The 19,047-nt window shown below is 35.0% G+C and overlaps 2 protein-coding genes across 2 annotated transcripts; both read left to right on the top strand.

Annotated features, from left to right (window-relative positions):
- Positions 1–355: 355 nt before the first annotated feature.
- LOC124630554 (cuticle protein 19-like) lies at positions 356–5,582 on the top strand. Its single transcript, XM_047164510.1, has 4 exons — positions 356–425; positions 3,879–4,025; positions 4,981–5,077; positions 5,157–5,582. The coding sequence occupies exons 1-4, from the start codon at positions 411–413 to the stop codon at positions 5,318–5,320; spliced, it is 423 nt and encodes a 140-aa protein (XP_047020466.1). The 5' UTR covers positions 356–410; the 3' UTR covers positions 5,321–5,582.
- A 5,145-nt stretch (positions 5,583–10,727) lies between these two features.
- LOC124630552 lies at positions 10,728–15,923 on the top strand. The gene is made up of 4 exons (XM_047164509.1): positions 10,728–10,849; positions 11,180–11,260; positions 14,330–14,426; positions 14,627–15,923. Exons 1-4 carry the CDS (start codon positions 10,826–10,828, stop codon positions 15,649–15,651), a joined length of 1,227 nt encoding a protein of 408 aa, XP_047020465.1. The 5' UTR covers positions 10,728–10,825; the 3' UTR covers positions 15,652–15,923.
- The last annotated feature ends 3,124 nt before the right edge of the window (positions 15,924–19,047 follow it).

The raw sequence follows: 19,047 nt of genomic DNA on the forward strand, positions 1-19,047 counted from the left end.
TAAATAAGCTAATTTTGTAATTTTGCAGTATACCTCTAATGACAAACGAGATCAGCTTCCCATAGTCTGGCTTTTCAATTTCTTAGAGAGAAAAAACATCGACAACGCTGTCATTCAGGCAACTCTAATTTATAAAAATAGAAAATATATAAGCAACTGAAATCCAAAATACTATTTTCCCAAAAAAACCCTTACATTATTCTCAAAATATCCTCAAAGTTCTTCCCTTTAAAAACAGTAACTCATAACTTACATATCTTCGAGATGCGGACGCCATCACGTCAAACGCACGCACGATGGTGCAACAGTAGTGGTTGTTATAAATACAGTGGCATGCTGGCACCACCACCAGTGTCAGTTCAGCTCCTGTCGGCACCGCTGAAGAGGACGAAAGTGACCTAACATTGAAAATGCGTGTCTTCCAAGTGAGTATAGTGATTTTGAAGTTTGAAAATTCGGCAGTAATTAAGATTGAATTTGATAGGTTTGAAGTTATTTTATTTTTTATGTAATTATTTAACTAATTGGTTCATAACAAACTTAATATTAAAAGTATTCAATACTGTGGATATCGAAAGGCGAAATTCTGTCTGTCCAGTGACAAGTGGCCAAGAACATGTCAACTAAAAATGATGTCACTATTTCACACTGCAACAAAATTAAATAAATTATTTCACGATATTTCATATAATTCAAGAGTAAAACTCAGATTGATTTCAGTAAAGTAAAGCTTTCAAAGACCCTTTTTTATGACATGGATAACGAACCTTAATCTTGAATTTTCTCCAAAACCCATTGAAGGTTTATGATTCTAACTGGATAATTATAAATTTATTATAAATTCGCGAAAATTTAATTCATCATACAATATTTAAAAATGCGTACAACACTTCTAGGATAGTCAGGCAGGATCATCCTATATTTTGCTAAACTAAAGATCATAGATACCAAAGGTTATCAAACTTTTCTGCATAAATCATCGATAGACAGGTGCTCGAAGTAGGCCATTTTCACCTCCATTATGTTTTTATCGGTATACCAATACCCGTTGAATATATTAATAAATGACTTAACCATGGATATAGCTGATTTAGTATTCTTCAATAGTACACTACGTAATGCAATCCAATTACTGCGAATACAGTCAATAAAAAATATTCATCCTTTTGTCACCAATTCCGTCTAGGTTTCGACAATAGATAACAAACGCAATATATTTAAATATAACAAAAAATAGCTCTGAAAGACGCTGAAAAAATGTTAAGTAACACTTTCAGTATCTGTAAAATTAAATTGTAAAATCGTTTCGCTACAATTATTCGGTTTATCAGACGGCTCGAAAATGGTTATTTGACAAACGCAGCTTACGACATATACAAAAAGCACGTATTCTTCACCGTTACGGTAAGTTTAACAAACCTATTTTTGTGTGAGGAACCGATACTAAGAGTGGCATACTGCAAACTTTTAGTCGTCCGATAGTTTGGGCTCATAAATCACTAAATAGTATAAAACAAAGTCACTTTTTCTGTCCCTATACATTTGTACGCTTAAATTTTTAAAGTTACGCAACCGATTTTCATGCGGTTTTTTTTTAATAGATAGAGTGATTAAAGAGGAAGGTTTATATGTTTAATACCATACATTAAATAGAAGGGAAATACTGTTATTCGGTGCGAAGCCGGAGCGGGTCGCTAGTCAATAATAAAATGAATGATAGTACCCACATTACAAGGATCAGGTACCTATGTAGCCGGTATGAGACCGTCTGAAAACTTTGATTGGAATGGTCTATTAAGAAATACTTCTCTGGCAACCATCGGAGCAACTGTCGGCCGACTATTTAGTCTGGAGTGTGCTTATAATACCCTAAACGTAACACGCAGGTTATGGGAAATATCGATGTTACATTGTGACAAACACGTAATCGGTTATGTATAACCAAGTAGACGTTTTTCGTTTGTGTTATATACGCGTAGCATATTCTTTGTACATAGTGATGTGGTTAACTTTTTGTAAGTTATTGTCTCGTTATTCAATTGTCATTTGCTGGAAGTTCACGTAACTTTAATTGCTGGTGTCATGTTTTGATTAAGTAATAATTAATTTGATCTTCAAGAAATATCAATTACTTGGTAGCTTAAATATTTATGAAATGGATTGGCTAAAACATTTTTATTTATTTATTTATTAAAAGTTTACCAACAGCTTCTGTGTAAAAAATGCTTAAAATACAGTTGTAGATTATAATTGCGATCAAGTTTTAGTTTAAATCACATTTCATAAGTTATTAAGGTTTATGTCATGCTGTGAGCTAAAATATTATTAGTTTATACTGAGTAAATGTTTTTAACAAATTTCAAAAGTGTTGTGATTAAAGACCAATTGCCAATTGCAATTTAGTTTTCATAACTGCCTACCAAAACTTTTTGTTTTATTTATGACTTTTTGTCGGCCAATAGTTTGATCGGTGTCATAAATCAGTATGGAGATATTACGAAGATTCAGTTCAAATCGACTATAATGATTACCTTAACGCTTACCTATCGGTCGACAGTTGAGTCTCCAGTGAGCTAGCTCTTAGTGTGACGTTTACCATTATCGAAAAAGGATGTCTTTCATAAATTACTGCAATACATAGTTAAGTGATGAGATTCCCTATTATGAAAACACCTTCCCACAATTCGCCGAAATTGAAACATCCTACAAAACACGTGTTATGTGTACTATTTATTAGTTCGACACTTCCTGCGTTTGTTTTTGCTTGTTCTATTGTTCTAGATAATACTTGAAGTGTACTAAATATATTATGCATGTAATACTGCGGACTTGTACGCCGGAACACTTTTATATTTTTGAGTTTATAATCCTACTGCGGGATTGAGTTGCCCGGGTAACTAGGTTGAGGAGGTCAGTTAGGCAGTCGCTCCTTGTTAAACTTTGGTATCCAGCCAAATCCGGCTAAACTGGAAGCCTATCCCAATATAGTTGGGAAAAGGTTCGGGAGATGATGATGAAAAGCCTACTGTGGTATTCTAAGAAAAGCTTTCTTGGAAAGCATAAGTTTATTTAAGGTCCTTAGGGCAACGCAAGAAAGTGTTTTTTTTTAATGAATATGCAATAAGAAACCTAATGGTGGCCAGGAGGGAGTGTCCTCGATAGTACATGCCCGTTTATACTGCATTGTTGCCACTTGTTATGAATGAAATGACTCAAACATGACCTGTGGCCTGACCTTAAGTGTCACTATTATAATTGGTGCGAATTTTCTTAATCGTTGTTCTATTGTTTTCGAACTGAATTGATTTGTGGTTTGTCCTTGATGAGGTCAGCTGTTATGGTACGGAAACTAAGATGTTGAATTGTAGAGCAATGTTACATTTGGACATGTTAGGTTAGTGAAAAGAGCAGGCGAATAATTCTGCTTCTAAGATGAATCTTTGACAATCTTTTGCGATATTTGTTCTAAATTAACAATCTCCCCATTTAAACAACACCAAGTTCTTTTAGAACAGTCTGCTAAAATGCCATAGTCTGTGAAGTTGGTGGTGTTAAACTCTCGTACCTGCGTAAGCACGTATTTCGGGCATCCCCAAATGCTACTTAGTAGCAGTCGTTGTTACACGTCGGGGGCTGTTTAGGTGGATTTAAGACAACTCTGACATTAGGGCTTGTTAAGTAACTAAAGCCCGAGTTCACCGACAGCATTGACGTGAGTTTTCTTAAAAGAGCTGTATACTATAGAATTTTACATTCAAAATAGTAAACAGTTTTTTTTAGAATAACAGACGTTAATGCTGTCGGTGAACTTCCACCTAACTCGTAAGTACTAAGTAAACTAATATTCCCATTAAATAATCTCTTCTCTCTATATCCAGGTAGTAGTATTCGCGGCAGTGTGCGTCGCTGCTCACGCGGGTTACATAGGCGCCGGCTACGGAGGCGGTCTATCAGGCTATGGTGGACATTCAGGCTACAGCGGGTACTATCCCGTTCAGGACTATGGACACAGTCAGGATTATTATGTGAGTATAATTGGCTTTTTGAATATGACAAGAATTTCATATGAACATAAATGATGATGACGATGTCCTCCTTAATGATTATCAGCCAAGGCATTTTTGATGATCATAATTATCTGATGATAATTATTGACATTAAAGAGAACGAAAAATAAGTATAACATGGTCTGTCGTAGTAAGTCAGTAGTGCTAGTTAGGTTTGTCAGATTTTATTATTTAGATTGCCATTAGGCACACAAATTAATAGTCTACTTCAATATGGCATTACATAAAGAGTTATGCAGTTATTTTTTTTAATTGTATGTATTCATTTAACCTACGTCTTTATTAGTTTTTGTGACACTAGTCAAGGCTCTATGTACAATATTGATAGTATATTTTTTATTTTGTTTACTTTAAACGCTCTGATAAATACACTGATAAAATCAAGACATATAAACGTGATTGCATTCAACTATTTTGCTCTTACTGCAACCCACTCCAAATTCACCCTTATTCCTCCGTCATAAAATTCAAATTCCTTTGTAGAACTATAGGCCGTCACGCTTATGATGTTTAGACACCATAACGTCCCATACTCGAGGACTTGCGTCACACTTGTCATTTGCATTGTGAAGTTTGAGGAAATTCGGATATGAGTCGCCTCATTACACTGTTTGATGCCGGAAACTAAGAATTTGGATTGGGAAATGATACGCGACTGTAACTTGGACTAATTTTGATGGGAGCCCTTTTCGTTCTTGATAAAGATTTTAGACAAACATTTCAATATTAATAATTAACATTTTATTCAATGTTAATATTAAAATAAATCTATATTTAGATATATTTTTATTTGGATTCACAAGTTTCATTTTTTACGTAAAAATAACGCGTTGATGTCTTTTACTCAGCGTTAATGAAACTGCTTAGATCTCATTCTGAGTCTTGGAATGTACGATTTTACAATTCCTTCCAGTCATACCCGAAGTATTCATTTGACTACGCTGTAGCTGATCCTCACACCGGTGACCACAAGACTCAGTGGGAGAGCCGAGACGGTGACGTCGTCAAAGGTATGAATTAACTTCGATTCCATTCATATAACTACTCTTACGTCATATTATATCATACTGACATTATGTGATTCCCCAGGTGCATATTCCCTTGCCGAGCCTGATGGCACCACTCGCATCGTTGAGTACACAGCTGACAAGCACAACGGTTTCAACGCCGTGGTCAAACGCATCGGTCACGCTCAGCACCCGCAACCTCACTACGATCACCACAGCTCTGGCGGTTATTACTCCCACTACTAGATGGTGCTGTCACTACGCACCACGTAGTTCCAATGCTTTCCAATAGATGGCACTGTTTTAAGTTTGAACAATCATCAGAAAATTTCTGAAACCAGTGCCAGACTGTGATATTAACTTCGATCTACTATTTATAATATTGTAATGTTATGCACTTATTGAAATATTTATCGCAAATATGATAGTTTGTAAGTTATGTAAAGTAACAACAAATCGTTAATTGTTTTGATACTGTGGGATGACAAATAAAGGAAATACTTTTCTAGAAGTGTGTCTCAATTTTTTGTTCATTCACAAAGGAAAGTGATGAATTAAGCCGCTTTTCCTGCTCAAATTCATCATCGTTACAGGAGGAGTCCATGCATGAAACATTGTTGAGCGGCCATTAATAAATATTACAAGGACGTTCACACGTACACGTCACGAGCCGCTGCGACGTTAGGGAATCTGAAACATCAGCGATTTAGTTCTACACATTGTAACCAACATTAATTCCTGATAAACAACCTCAAATAGACGTCAAGTTGATTTAATTATGACATTTTGTAATTGAAACGACATTTCGGGACAGCTAATAAGGTTTGTTAATTTGCTGAAATTTATCGTCGCGCGATTTCTAAGCGTTGAATGTGTAGAGGGTTTTAGTTATTGACGGATGACGCGCGCCGGTGTCGCCGCGTCGTTCACGCTTCAACAGAGCGAACACTAAATATAAGGATATTAGCCAAAAAGTACGTTGAAAAACGGCTATACGTCACTATTGCCAATAAATTACTTTCTTTGACCATTGTTTAGACTACAATGATAGATGTATTCGATTAACGCTTTTTTTAGTACAATTAGGTGCTGTTGTGAGTTTACAATGTTATTAATCTAGCTGAGGCATCAGCGGTTTCTTTGTAAGCGGATTATCGCGGCTGATTATCTTTTGTTTCATTCCGGGTGTGTGCGTATGCGCACCGGAAAATGTTGAGGAAAGATTCTGATTATAAAAGTGAGTTTCAATTTCTATGTGCCTGATAATTTATTAGCATATACCTACTAGAATTTTACTGACACTGCCTATTGAGGTGAACATAGTTTTGATCTACCTATTGGCAGAATTTGGGATATTACCTGCTCATACTTATCCCACCAGAATGCTTAACTGCCTCGACCACTGCATGATGAAAACTATGTATCCTGCAACTGTATGTGTTATTGACTCCTGCATAACAGACCATTTACCTGTTATTATCTCATTGGGCATGTCCCAGCGTAGAATTGTAAACAAGAACTGTAGTGTAATTAAATTAGACATAAAAGCGTGCGTTAGTCAAATAGAAGCACTTGATTTCTCCTTCATTAACACTATTTCTGATGCAAACAATGCCGCTACTGTTTTTGTTGATAAACTCTCTAACATTGTGAATATGAATACTAAAGTCTATCGAACAACTTGCAAAAAAAGAATCCTTAAACCATGGATTACTGGTGGCCTTCTGCGCTGTATTAGGCATAGGGACCGACTGCATAAACGACATAAGACGTGCCCTTCTAACCACATCTTAGAAATAACGTTTAAACGTTACCGGAATTATTGCAATTCTCTGTTGAGGAAATTAAAATCTAACTACGAAAAGTCTTTACTACAAAACGCCAAAACTCCTAAAGATTCGTGGAAAGCAATAAAGGCTATAATTAACTACACTGGTGATAAATCGACCTCGGATGGCTTATTAAATTCTAATTTAAACAATATTGACACCATTAATAAATATTTTTCGCAAATTGGCAAGCAACTTGCCGATGCCATTACTGTTACGCGTAAACCTAATTACAATTTTAAAGTCCCTCGCAACCATAATTCTATAGTTCTTTTACCGCCGGATGAATCTGAAATTGAAGCTTTAATATCAAACCTTAAAAACAATTGTGCTACTGGCTGGGACTCTATTCCAGTTCAGTTACTCAAACTGTGCAAAAATACTATAGTCCCTCCTCTGACTTGTCTGTTTGAACTGTGTTATGCTCAAGGTATCTTTCCAGATGTGTTTAAGAGGGCACTCATTACTCCTGTGCACAAGGGCGGGAATCGAGACGATGTGTCGAATTATAGGCCTATCTCTGTATTGTCCTCACTCTCAAAACTATTAGAAAAAACTCTTAACAGCAGACTCATTAATTTTCTTGAAAGTAAAAGTATTTTGGCAAACAATCAATTTGGTTTTAGGACATCAAAAAGCACCGATGATGCAGTTAGTCTACTTACCGATTTCGTAACTACTAAAGTTGACGAAAATCAAAAGTGTATAGGTATTTTCCTGGATTTAGCCAAAGCTTTCGACACTGTCTCGATTCCAGCACTTGTGAACAAGCTGGATGTCATTGGCGTGAGGGGAACGGCCCTAAAAATTTTTGGAGACTTTTTATATAACCGTAGACAACAGGTAAAGATTGGAAGTTATGTTAGCTCTGAAGAAAATGTTGTTTTTGGCGTTCCTCAGGGCAGTATTCTAGGACCGAGTCTCTTCCTGGTGTACATCAATGACTTATGTCTCCAACCACTCTGTAACGGGAAAATATTTACGTATGCTGATGATACTGCCATAGTATTCCATGGTGGGACTTGGGAAGAGGTAACTCGTATTGCCGAGAATGGCCTCCATCGTCTTGGCCAGTGGCTGGAAACCAATCTCCTTACCCTCAATGTATCTAAAACCTCATTCATTCAATTTTCATTTTCCAAAAACAACCTTAATAACATTACTATCAGAGCTCATTCCTGCAATTATCCTAATGGCACAGGCTGTTCTTGTCTTTCTATTAATAAAGTTACACATGTCAAATATTTAGGTGTTATATTAGATGAGAGGCTAAGTTGGGAACCTCATATAAATGTTGTGACGTGTCGTACTAGGAAGTTAATTTGGGTTTTCAAAAAACTCAGACACGCCGCGGACTTCTCGCTTCTCCGTAATATATATTATGCCTTAGCTCAATCCATTCTTGGATACTGCATAGGAGTTTGGGGTGGTGCCTGCAAAACCCGCATGATGCAATTAGAGAGGGCTCAAAGGTCATTACTAAAAGTGATGACCTTTAAGCCCTTCAGATATCCGTCTAAACAGTTGTACGAAAATTGCGAGCTGCTTACAATTAGACAATTATACATTTTCCAAATTATAACTAAAAAACACAAGCAAACTCCCTGTCCTGTAAATGAGTATAAGAGGAAACGAGTTATTAAAAACGTTTGCTTACCGGACAGATGTCGGACGGCTACGGCTAGACGACAACAATCTTATAGGTCATCCTACTTATACAATAAAATAAATAAATTAATAAACATTCATCCACTTACCGTTCGAGAAACAAAAATCAAAGTTAAAAACTGGCTACTTCAATTGAACTACGACCAAACTGAAAGGCTATTGCTCGCAAATTAACATTCCCTATTATCATATTCAGACATAACACACGCACTTACACACACACACACACACACGCACACACACACACACACACACACTCACTCACTCACTCACAAAGACTTCTATAAACACTCATAAGTAACCTTCCATTATTAGATTTATGTTAAGCTACTTTAATTTTCTAATTTCCTTTTTTATTCACAATTTGTATAACAGAAACTGGAAGAGGGCACTGACTTCTGTAACACAAGTTTTTACTTAGCTCAGAAGTCAGGGTTTTCAATAGGATTTTTGTAAAAAGTTTGTGTGAATAAATTATTTATTTATTTATTTATTATTTATTATTTATGATCTGAACCGAAACTCTTTGCCAAAATACAGGGGTGTTCTTACTCATGGTTAAACTAAGTACCTATGACTGTATGTATGTAATCGCAATTTATTCACTTTTCTGTTAAGCGTAGCCACATAGCTGACTGATTACTTCACCCTTACCTTATTTATTTATTTATTTAACAATTTATGTACACAGTGAACATATAAAAGAAATAGACATAGCATAGAAATAGTACAAAGGTACTGCTTATTTCTAAATCGAAATCTCTTCCAGCAGACCCGTAGTAGGAGAGTTAGAATGAAGAGAAGTAGGTAGATAGACTGTGTAAAAGGACATAGTAAAGATATATAAATTACACACATATATATATAAAGCAAAGATAATACATACATACAAAAATACATATTTTATAAAATGACTCTACCTTCTTTACTTCAGTCGTAATTCTCAATTTTAATCAGTTGAGCCCTATGCAGTGACCGATCACCTTAATTGCGTCATACAATTCCATTTATACCATACAACAATTTACATTATTATCTACCTATAACTGTAACACATTCTCTTATAAAACTACTTCAGAGCTTTTGACCTCCAATTTAGTACCAACAAATATCATGCAGCACTTTCATTAACGGACTTGAAATGAACTCGTAAATATCATAGCAGACAGATAAGAATTACAATTGCAAATGACAGCGTTTACGATACCTAGTTACGCGTACCGATACGTACTGTCATGCCATCATAGCTGAAAGTGCTCGCTTTCCTTGATTTGCATGCCCACTTGATTATGAAACAAACTCTTCATAAGCAAGTATATATTTTTTTCTGTTTTGACAACATTGTTACCTAGCTGATATATTGATCGTTACTGTTCATTCATAGATATGTGTAGTCGTTACAATTTTTTAGTAGGTATCGTTTCTAGTAGTTGAATAACTGGATTGAAATGGGTGGTGTATGAGCATTGGAAAAAGGAAGGTGCTGAAAAAACGGAGCCATGTATTATGCCTAGGTACAATAATCGTTTGCTATGGGTGTGTGATATTACAGGTGGTAGATCGTCTATAAGTCCACAATCGTCAGTCAACGTAATTTTCCAAAGATAAATCTTTCAGTTCCAGTTATCTAAGCCAAAGTAGTGAGTTATAAAAACAACTTTAACTATTTCAAATGATAGAGTTGGCCGACTATTTACTGAATGATCTTCTAAAGTTGCTAAAACTTCTAGATGCCAACTTTTGAACAAGACGCTGTAATCTTAGAATTATAACTACTTATTTGAATTTTGTACTGTTAAGACTTCCAAGATTCTTATTCATTGGTTAATTGGATTACAGAGTACATATTGAATTTCGAGAAAATATGCGAAATAGTTGAACAATTAACACGATCTTTCAGACGCTTTTGTTGTATGAAAATGGCGATAAGATAACAGCACATTTTATAACTTGCTTTTATAAAGTGTAAGGCACAATTATCAGATAGTTACCGGTAGCTGATCTACAATTAAATGTATCGCATCCTAGTCGAGTAATTGTCACGGTGTGTATGTGTGGGTTAGTGTTTAGTTACTCACGCCCGGGGGGTGTTTAAGTGTGCGTTTATAAATAGGTAAGTGGTGGTCGACGCGGCCCGTCTTCATCTAGCTCCAACCTTGAAATGGACAAGTTCATAGTTTTTATGTAATTTTTTTTAAGTGTTTTTGTTTTGGTAATATCGTGACGTGAATGTGGTGCTTGCGAAACAATAATCATGGATAAAGCGCTTGTGATATTCGTAAGTTGTTTATAATTTCCTTTTGTTGTTAAAATAAAATTAAAGTTGTTTAAACAATTGCTTTATTATATTAATTTCAATAATTACCTTTAACCTTAAGCAAGCAATAAAGAATATGATTTCGAATTTGTTTATTGTACTAGTTATTGGTTCAGGGCAGGTTTTATTAATTAGCTTATAGTAGTCTTAAATGTTTAATTTGTTTATAATTAATTTTATTCATTGGTATCAAAAATAGGGTCAATGTTATCAAAAGTTCTAAAGGTGATTGAATATAGATTATCTCACTAATTTACACTACATTTACGATGAATAATTATGTGTTTTCAGATCCTCTTGGCAAATTTGTTAGCAACCAATTGTCAAGAAGGGGAATTTGTAGAAGATATCATAGAAGAGGCGTCGGACAAAGTAAGTAGAAATTATAATAAAATTAAACAGTAACACTAGACTTACTGTAGCTCTTTTTAGTATGATAATTTACCCTTAAATATTCAGGAATAACTTATTTCATTTATGAATAGTCAATGTATTTAAAAGGATTAATTTTCATTCTTCATATAATTTTTCATATTTACAAAATATAATCCGTCCATATAATAAGTCCAAACCCAAAAGTACCTGCTACGCGTTTAGAACTACTGTAACAATTAGTTTAGAAGCTTATATAGACTAAATAACTTTATCCGTTATTGGTTCTGATAACTGAAAATTCACATAAGAATAGCCAACAAGCTCACACAGTAAATTTTCTCAACAATAAACTTTCTTTAATTATCCTAGTCAAATCGTGTCTGTTTTACATCGCAATCGTAATCAATAACACACCGCTATTGATACGCCAGATTAAAGAAAAAAAACTATTTATTGCTAACAAACACACGACACCACGCAAGTTTCACTGCAATACGCAAACGACCGTCGCATGCAAAGAATAATTTTATTTGTAATCGGGCGTCGAAATTATAATTATACGATGTAATTATAATGAGCAATTTTCTTTGAAAATTAATAAGTGTATTGTAATTCTGTAATTTCTTTGTGAAATTAGATGGGTAATTTACACTGTTTATACGTCGAATAAAGCATGAATACCTACTTTTTCTTACGTATTATGGCTGATTTACATTGAGTCAGTAACTGACGTCAGTCCACTGACAAGTCAGTGCTGACCCGGCACTGCCATCGTGTAAATTGATTTGAAGTCAGTACAGTACTACTGACGAAACACTGACACTACACTGACTTCGTGTAAATAGCACGCGTCAGTTTTCGGCGCCTACACTGACGTTAGTTACTGACTCAATGTAAATCAGCCTTTATGTACATCAGATTACAATTGAATTGTTCAATGTAAAGTTATACCCCTAGAATAAACATACCCATACAGAATAGATTCAGGTGTCTTATATTTAGGATATGTTTAATCGTTTTTAAGAAAATGTTATCCGTATAAATATGAAACAAATATTATTATCCTGTACAACCAAGCGTATATTAAAAATGTTCTCTGATCTACAACGTTTAAATAGCAACCAATTACATCTATTTGTAATAACAATAGGAACACTTTCTATTAATTCCATTCACATAATAAAGATATTTATCAGTTATTACATTTTGCATCGGTTAATATTAATCATAGTTTGCACTCCCTTTCTTATTTTAAATATATGATAAACGGCTATTATTGCTTATGCAATTGTATCAAGGAGGTTGTAATCAATCATACTTATATCAACGTTTAATAATAACAATAGACTGAATTTACATTTAAGCTAGTAGGTAACTTTCAAAAAGGATTCTTTCATTTCGAAATTCAAATGACGAAGGCAACAGTTATATTTAAAATTAGAATAGATACGTACAATATTCATAAATATGCACGTAGAACATAGTATTTTATTATGCTATCTGCGGCATAATATATCTGCTATCTACAAATGATTTATTAGAATCAGTCCTGAAGTTTTAGAGATTACCAATAAGATAAAAACTTGCAAGTTGTACCATTGATTAAAGTACTGATATTAATTCCATTTAATTGCAGAGTTCAATCACATAATCGTATGCCTACATTTTAGTTCACAACTTATAGTGCCATAAGCCCAATTCCTAAAGTATCTATGTTATTGGAATGCCATGGTGTTCAAAGCCGACATGTGCCCCATTAATTCCGAGACGTGGCCTTCCACATTCGCTACCACCTGCACTAATTGGCCTCTAGTATCAATGAAATTCTAGCGCTAGATCTTTGCTGGCTATTTTTTGCACTAATAACTGGTAGGCAGCGCGCGCTTATCACTAGTGGAGATTGCGACATATCGATACACACAAATACTCGAGCTATTGAAAGTGGACGTTGAATGTCGAAACGAATGCGGCCACTGCTTGTCTCGTTCACCCACTTTTCTCAAAGCAACGCGAACTAGCTCAGTTGTTACACTGCTCCACTTGATACCTTATAATTTTTTTTCTCAATATTATGCAAATTATAATTGAAGGAGCGAGGGACACGAACGCCTGCTAATTAGTACGTTGTCACCGGTTTTTTAACCGTAGTAAAAGTTTCATTACTTTCGATTTTAATGTAATTATGCGCTTCAATCGGTTCGGTAATAGCGTTATCGATGACAGTTTCCATATCCGACAATGTTCAATAATATCATAACGTGTGGTTTGAACACATTCATTTTGAAATAACAAATGATTTTCACACTTGCATTCATGTAAAACGTCTCTCGTTTATCAAGAAAAACACGAATAATGAATAAACTGTAACAACAAAAACAGTGAGTCTTGTTGAGCGAAACGAAGCGGAAACAAACGAAAGTGAACGATCCGTCATTGACATTGAGTGGAGCGCGCGATGCTCACGCGCACCCGACTGGCTCATCTTGAACTTGGCGAGAAGATGGCCGTCAACAAGTGGCATTTATGGCGCCAATGTTTACAAACATCACGAAACTCGTCTAGCCGTTTTGGTCGCATTAATTCGATTCGCTGTTTTAATGATGGTGATTAAATACCTAATTAATAAATTTAAATTTAAAATGCGCTCTAACATGGTACAATTTGTAGTCGCCGAGATTTATCTAGAATGATTTTCAACAATCTAGCGCCAGTATTGAGCAACCGTCAGTCGTGATCGAGAGTGATAAATGCCGCACGCGTTACGCCTAACGATTTGACGGACAGCGAGACATTAATACACTCACTCTACCTGATAGTAATTACCCGCATACCTACGTTATGGAAACGATTAAAGCCCTCATTAGTTATTCAGAATATTAAACTAAAATAGCTGGACATGCAATCAATTGTCATAATGAGTAAAATACCGAATTATTACACGCAACCTATCGCTTCACACATTCCCCGGAGTTTTTTTATCTATAGAAACATCACGTTGTAATTGTAGTATGAGTAAAAACTTGATCGTTGAATTAATGAGCGAATGCTTTGATTTTTTATTGTCAGGGAAAAGCGGCCTACTCGTTCAGCTATGGAGTGGCTGATGGCAAAACTGGAGACGTGAAGAGCGTATGGGAGTCAAGAAATGGTGACACTGTTAAAGGTAATGTAGATTTTCATGACATGTTTTAAAAATCCCGTCAGTTGTAGAGCAGTGCTTTATTTGTTATCAGTTAGGCGAATTATATATTTGTAATGTCCAAAATAGTTTCAAACCTTGTGCTTGTCACTTGTACTGATCTAAAAACCTAAAATAATAACAGTTTTCAAGTTGTTTATAACTTAATAAATTTCATTTTACAGGTCACTACAGTGTAGTCGAACCAGATGGCTCCACAAGAACTGTAGAATATTCTGCAGGACCGAATACAGGGTTTCAAGCTGTTGTAAACAATGAAAACCAAAGATTCGATTCTGAAGAAATAGGACGGAGTATGCTTGAAGAGAAAGCCATGAGAGACTATGATAAGTACTACGACTTTTCAGAAGACGCGGACGAAGACTATTACGAGAGGAAAAGACCCAAAAGGCCGATAGAACCACCACGCAAGGAATATTCGCATAAGAAAAGGACAAAGTACCCATCATATTCTGACCAGCCGTTAGACTCCGAGCCAAGCGAATACACACACAGTATTTCAATTAAGCATCCGCGCGATGATCCATCAGAATTTGAACCACAAAGTCACGTCGGATATAGTTCCGACCCGAATTGCAAAACCAAAACTAGAAAGGAAAGTTACGATAATAGAGACAATTTGTATTCAAACATCGTTGATCTAGAATTGAATAAAAAGTATCCGACATTTCCCCCAGATTCTTATAGAGATAGTTACGACAAATACGCCGAACCAAGTTACGACTTTGATCGATACGTAACAAAGCATTATGGCAGTGGTAATTTCAAGGGGCACAAATACGACGATATAGGGGTGAAGCCTTCTGCATCAGTGAAATATACGTTTCCAGTGATACCTGATGTGCCTCCTCCAGAAAAGTATTACCCCGACGAGCCTCCATCCCGACCAAAGAAGAAGAGGCCTCATAAGCCCAGAGAGCCAGAGCGCTTCCCTAGCGAGGATTTAAGTGACTATGTTTTAGTTCCTAAGAAGAAACTGAAGAACCCTACGCCTACTGTGGACCCCTACGATTACAGGGTGCCTGAAGACGATTACGAGCGTCCGCAGTTTTCAAGTAACTACGACGATACATCACAGGATGACAGGTACCCTAGTTCCACTCGAGGGACGGGACCGAAAGAGGTTGTACGAAAAATCGTCAAGAAACGAAAACCTGTCATAAACCTGTTAGATATGTTCGATATTTAAGTTATTTGTTATAAATACAAATTAGATTATTTTATACTTGTGTAACTATTCAGGCCAAAGCCGTGATAGATTGTAAGATTTAAGTATTGATAGGTTTATAGTATATTGATATTGAAACAGACTGAAGTGAATTAACCAAATATTTATTGTTATTCGTAACAAGTGATTTTTTCGCTTTAAGTCGTCGTTGAATAGGACTAAATTTGGAACCAAAGTTCACTAAACTAATTGACTGAAACATTTTTTGTAAATTAAAATGCATTTTAATTATATACCACTCATTTATTTACCTTTTAGTATAGTAAACAAAACATCGTGTTTACTAAATCTTTCCTTTTTGACCTGTAATATTATGGAAAGCTAAAATTCAATGCCTTTAAGTAGATCAATTGATTGCCATCACACTCTTAAAATTTTCACATTCATCGATATTCATTCACCTGTACTAGCGTCCTAAAATATTATCAATAATCCTTACTACTAGAGTAAGGATTATTGATAATATTTGTTTTATGTAAACCAAAACCACAATCTTCACACCAACATAAAATTTCTAGAAATCGATACAAAATCAATAAAACAGTAGAATTCGGGCTCGAAATTCGAATTTTAAACGTGCATTACGCATGCGCTATACGTGTTGCGCAAAACGGTCTCACAATGATAGTGAAAGTCTAAAGCCTCGGAAACTGGAGCGAGTGGGAGTGTCTGTATTACCTCACAAGGACGTTCAGAGATATTTTTATAAGTCTCAATACACGATATTCCTATACCGAGAATAATTAATTAGGTCACTTCGTATGCGGACTAGACGGCCGTGGGTTGTCTTGCAAACTCGAGATACCTACTCACTTTCCTTTTAAATCGAGTGTTTACGTAATTTTAATACGTATTGAAATGGTTTCTGTAAAAATGTAGAAAAAAGATTAAACGCAATAATTTGCATAAACGATATTTAGGAAGTTGAGATATGCTTATTTCTGTTTGATTGATGGCTACGAAATTGATTTATTCTCAATCGTAAACTTCGCATTGAGACAAACATACGTAGCTTGAAAGGCACAGTACAAAAAAAAAGCTATCATTTTCAGAATATTCAAAATAAATTGTATCAATATTTATTAGTATGCTGCTTATAGAAAAAAGTACTTTGAATATTGTATGTAATCGAACATAACATTATGCGTTTCAATTTTATTGCAACACTTCATGCAAATTAACAATTTCAGTTTTCACGACGTTGACGCCTGAATTCGACGCGATTCTGCAATAATGTTCTCAAGCTTTTGTAAGTTCGTTTATTTTTACAGTAAAAATATGACTCAAAAAACCGAATATAAACCAATTAATTCACTAGTATTTGTCAACTGTTGTATCGATCGAGTCCCTAAAAAGTAACTCGTATTACTTTACGTAGCAAGGTGTTCCGTATATGATCGGAGTATGACATTAATGTCCCACGATTTACGTTTAGTGTTATGTTTTATTTTAGTTGCACATGTTCTACGTTCACTGGTGGCCATGACACCGCAGGTATTGTCGCAATGCGCTTGCGGTGCCACGCGCCGAGTGCCATGTACACGCGCAATACATGTCCCTAATCAGGGACCAGAGAAAGGTTTCCGCTATGGTAATCGCAATGACATTTTGTGATCGTGACAGCTTTTAAGAGATAGGTGATTGTCTTTTGTTTTTTTATCAGTTAAATAGCACAATTCTGGGAGATCAACAGATTGATCGGTGTGCGTAAATATTTTCAATACGATTTTAATTTTTAAATAAAAATATTTAAAGCCGACAAGAAATTATGAAAGTTCACCTACAGTAAACTGTCTGTTGGAATGATTACATAAAAGTATTTGCGAGAATGCAAACCCATGCTACCAAGAAATCTACAGCTATTTTTTTTCACCAAGTAGGTAGCCATTATGAACTTCGAGCAATAAAAGCTGCACCAAGTTACCCAATAAAGGCGTGAGCAATAAAAACCCGCGGAACTTTAAAGTTATTAACTAAAATTATGGCCAGTCGTAACTAGTTAATAACTGATAGGCTATTAAAACTTGATTATAATACCTTTATATCTAAACCGTTGACCAAATATTGAAAATAATTATGACTGGTCCATTCGTAAATTGATTGTGAGTCGTGAGAAAAGGGTTTCCGTGCCTAAATCTGTCGAAGCCAGAATTGGGTCGTTGATAAAGGCACCCACATACTACATAAGGTCAACAAAAAGTTGAACCAACAGTAGGTCAGTTGTCTTGTCAATTAATCATAGCATTTGTTATGATTTATGTTCATTAGAAGTCCAAAAATACCAATCTGGTTACAGACAAGTTGGTAAACGTTTCTTTTTTTACAAAACGTAGAGATGTTTAACTTTTAGATAGTTTTATTCTATCATTAGTCTTATGCATGACCATAAGTACAAATAATAACGATGCATAATTATATAATTCTTCTGGGTAATTTGCTTTCTTTTCATGATAATAAAAAACACATAATGCGTAGTTAAAAGTTGTAAATCGTAGTGAGCATGAAAGATTATCATAGATAAGTATACCACCATGTCTATTCATTTTATTTCCTCTGCAAAATGATCAAACAATTTATGAAGAGATTGTAAATTCTGTACTTCACATAGGTATATCCTGTTTGTCGAAACTCTATAGTTAACATGTGTGGTTTAAACTGAATACATAAATAATTTTGATTAATTTTCGAGCAATACTACAATTTCTGAAGGAATGTGGACACTAATTGCAATACATGAACTAGAGCAGGTTGATATAAGTTGAAATTTTATCAGAAAATCATGCGTCTTTATGCCTCTTAAAAAGTAACTTGACAACATTTAATAATACATTCTCGAAGGCGGATACATTTATTAAGCACTTAAAATATTTCGTAGATGACAATTTTTCTCCAGCTAGAACAACTTGTGATCTTCAAATAGAAGCTGAAGAGTGTGTAGCTACATATTAAATGTCTTTTGTTAAGTTTTATCTTTTGGTATAGGTATTGATTAGTGATTTGAAGGATACTTACTGTCTTAGCAATCCTATCAACCCGGCACCTACTCATACCCTATTCAGATCCTAAAAATTGTATTTAAACCAGAAGTTTATTACAGTAAAATTAAATAGAAGTCCTAGTAATGATAGAAACGTTTTTTAGGCTTACATTTTTATTAAGAAAACATAATTAAGTAGCAATTAAATGCAATAAAATTGTAGCTAGTTTTTATTTGCATTTTAGTCTAGGTATAATCAACAGAGAGTATTTAAAATATTGCAAGAATGTTACTAGCTGTCGCCTAAGTATCCTACTTAAATAAATTACATCGTTTAGTTACTAACGCCACTTTGCATTTTCATTTGCATTTTTAACATC

The sequence above is a fragment of the Helicoverpa zea genome, chromosome 5, assembly GCF_022581195.2.
Source record: "Helicoverpa zea isolate HzStark_Cry1AcR chromosome 5, ilHelZeax1.1, whole genome shotgun sequence".
In the NCBI taxonomy this organism is placed as follows: Eukaryota; Metazoa; Arthropoda; class Insecta; order Lepidoptera; family Noctuidae; genus Helicoverpa; species Helicoverpa zea.